Here is a 2,953-nt window from a genome sequence, read left to right as displayed (position 1 = left end):
CCAAAGGGGAAAAAAAATGAATGCACGGGGAGGCAGGGGTGGGGGTGGGGTGGGGTGGGGTGGGGTGGGGCCGGATGCTTGGATGTCCTTGAACCTCCATTTTGTGGATGAATTCACAGAGGCTGTGGTACAAATCTGGCTGGTGGCAGGAGATGGGACAGGATATAAAGGACCTTGTGCAACCCTTCCGACCTAGGGATCAATCTTTCCGACCTAAATTTGCCTGAGGCCCCACATGATGGCAGTCAAGAACAGACTCCAGGAAATGGTCCTCTGACCTCCACAAATGCATGCATGTGTCTGCCCTAATAAACAAATTAATTAAATTTAAAAACAAAGGTTATTTGTGGTGTCACAGGCCTTTAATCCAAGCACTCAGAAAGCAGAGGCAGGCAGATCTCTGAGAGAATCGCCTGGTCTAAGCAGTGACTTCCAGGCCTACCTCAGTGTGAACCACTCTCAAAATTAAGAAGTATTTTTAAAAAGGAGTCCTTGGAGAGAGGAGACAGGAATGTCTTGCTGTGGGGAGCTGCCATTTCGAGATGTGAACTCACGGGGGATCCCGTTGTCCCCCCTCTTTGTCGCGCCCCAGAGAAGCCAAACTGATGCAAGAATCCTGCGGTCCCTTTAAGAAACCCGGCTCCGAGCGCCGGGCTGTGGTCCCGCCTCCTCCAATGGCAAAGTCGCCCGAGTAGCAGGTGTATTATCCAATGGTAGTGTTAGGGGGCGGGGCCGGGCGCTGCGGGGCACCGGGTTGCGAAGGGCGTCGTCCGCAGTTGAGCGGGGCTCCTCTTAAAGGGACCGCGCTCCCCCGCCGATGCCGGGAGGAGCGAAAGTAGTTGGAGTTTGGGGGCCTCCGAACGGTGAGAAAATCCCCGAGAGGGTGGAAGGTGGAGCCTGGAGAACTGGGGATGCTGTGGGGTGAGGGTGGGCGGAGCCACATTCCCTGATAATTTGGGGATCCAGGCGAGCCCCTATTCTCCCTCTCCCTTCCTTATCCTTCCGGGGAGTATGGGAAAAATGGATCACTGATCCTCACAGCGGTCATCTGGTCACCTCGAGGGACCTCTGCCAACCTACACCTCCAGTGCCCCACTTTCCAAATGAGGCCTGGCCCCCCCCCAGATCTCAAATTTCTCTTTATGAAAGAAAAAAGTTCCCGAATGGAAGCCACCAATTTCCGTGTTAGATGGATAAACTTTGGCAATTTCCCCTCTCTATCAGCCTCAGTTTTCCCTATCTGTATCATGAAGCAGGCCAGGGGCAGACAGATTTGGGGGGAATAAAATGACGAAATCAGGAATGGCGTGCTCAAGGAGCCTGTGCCCGACTCCTCTTAGCCGGTGGTCTTCTGTCCCATGCTTTTAACGTCGAGGTCGACCCTCGTTCATCACTGGTTTCCTTGGGAGCGTGACTTTGCCCCTTCTTGAGCCTCAGTTTCCATCTCTTAAAAAATGGAGGGCCAGCTGGAGATGAGACAGGGTCCGCACAGGAGACATAGGCTGCGGATGTCACCGGGGGTCACTTGGGGTGATCAGAACCGAGACCTGGGTCGGGGATGGGTTGAGGGTGGAGCCGGGATCCCCAAGCTTTAACCCAAGCTCCGCCCCCTAAGAATGCAAACAGGGTCTTCCAGACCCCAGCCTTCAGCGATAGCCCTTCCAGCCAATCAGCTACGAAGACGGCTGCGCGCCGAGTTCCTATTGGTCACTTCCCTGAAGAAAAGTGAATTTCTTTCTATGGTGCCTTGTGTTTGCGGGGCTCTTTCCGGGAGATTTCCTGCGGCTCAGCCCGATGTGTGGAAGGATGAGGATCAGAGACCAGCAGGCATTTGTCCGCTCATCCTCAGCCTCCTGTTCTTTGTTCTGTCCTCTCCACTGTTTCCGGTCCAGAGTCATCATGGCCTTAGGCACGCAGCTGATGCTCCTACTGTGGAAAAATTACACATATCGACGGAGACAACCGGTAACGCCCGGGGTATACTGGTCGGGGGGCTGGGGCGGTGATGGCAGGTGTCCATCACGGTTCCCGAATTCTCCTACACATTCTCTCCCCAGATCCAGCTACTAGTGGAGTTACTGTGGCCCCTCTTCCTCTTCTTCATCCTAGTGGCCGTCCGCCACTCCCACCCCCCACTAGAGCACCACGAATGTGAGAGCCACTGTGTGTGTGTGTGTGGTGGGACAGGGACAAGCCTCTCCCACCCTGCCTTGTGCTGGGTCTGAGCTGGGTGTGGCGGGAGGCCATGTCATTAAGGAGCTGATAACAGAAGTGAGGGCGACGCTGAGCAGGTGTCTCCCCGCTCCAGGCCACTTTCCAAACAAGCCGTTACCATCGGCGGGCACGATGCCCTGGCTGCAGGGCCTTGTCTGCAATGTAAACAACTCCTGCTTCCAACACCCAACGCCTGGCGAGAAGCCTGGGGTCCTGAGCAACTTTAAGGAATCCTTGTGAGTGAACTTGGTAGGTGGGGGCTGGCTGGCGAATGGGGTCTGGGGCTCTTGAGGCCACGCCTCCCATTCCCTCTCTGCTCCCCAGGATCTCGAGGCTCCTTGCCGATGCCCGCACAGTGCTGGGGGGCCGCAACACCCAGGACATGCTGGATGCCCTGAGAAAACTGATCCCTGTGCTCAGGGCGGTTGGAGGTGGAGGTAGAGACCTGGAACAGGGAACCCTCCTCTTGTGGGGTTGTAATTCCGGCAGGGGGTAGGGGAGGAGGCACTGCAAGCTGAGCTTTGCCTGCCATTTGCAATTCCCTCCCCTCAGCACGCCCACAAGAGAGTAACCAACCGACCAGTCAAGGGTCAGTGACTGAGCTCCTGGAGAAGATCCTGCAACGGGTGAGGGGGGCGCGGCTGGCGTGAGCAACTCCAGTGCTGGCCTGGAATGAGCCCTTGTCTCTTTCAGCTCCCCAATTCCTCATCTGTAAAATGGGGTGATAGGATCTCGGTGG

At 56.2% G+C, this 2,953-nt stretch overlaps 2 protein-coding genes across 7 annotated transcripts in view; both read left to right on the top strand.

Moving 5' to 3' along the window:
* Cnn2 (calponin 2) overlaps positions 1 to 695 on the top strand; it is an 8,169-nt gene extending 7,474 nt beyond the window's left edge. The window contains exon 8 of the mRNA XM_031350327.1: positions 593 to 695. Within this exon, the coding sequence (XP_031206187.1) occupies positions 593 to 695 (103 nt within the window). The remainder of the gene's footprint in view (positions 1 to 592) is intronic.
* A 49-nt stretch (positions 696 to 744) lies between these two features.
* Positions 745 to 2,953, top strand: part of Abca7 (ATP binding cassette subfamily A member 7) — a 19,163-nt gene continuing 16,954 nt past the window's right edge. For 4 of the 6 annotated variants that reach the window (XM_031349498.1, XM_031349499.1, XM_031349500.1 and 1 more), the window contains exons 1-6: positions 745 to 863; positions 1,616 to 1,965; positions 2,058 to 2,151; positions 2,309 to 2,450; positions 2,539 to 2,651; positions 2,767 to 2,840. In XM_031349498.1, the coding sequence (XP_031205358.1) occupies positions 1,795 to 1,965; positions 2,058 to 2,151; positions 2,309 to 2,450; positions 2,539 to 2,651; positions 2,767 to 2,840 (594 nt within the window). In that variant the 5' untranslated portion in view covers positions 745 to 863; positions 1,616 to 1,794. The remainder of the gene's footprint in view (positions 864 to 1,615; positions 1,966 to 2,057; positions 2,152 to 2,308; positions 2,451 to 2,538; positions 2,652 to 2,766; positions 2,841 to 2,953) is intronic. The other 2 variants (XM_031349502.1, XM_031349501.1) reach the window with 1 other exon arrangement.

This window comes from Mastomys coucha, unplaced genomic scaffold, assembly GCF_008632895.1.
Source record: "Mastomys coucha isolate ucsf_1 unplaced genomic scaffold, UCSF_Mcou_1 pScaffold4, whole genome shotgun sequence".
NCBI lineage: Eukaryota > Metazoa > Chordata > Mammalia > Rodentia > Muridae > Mastomys > Mastomys coucha.
This window is presented reverse-complemented; position numbering and strand designations above follow the sequence as displayed.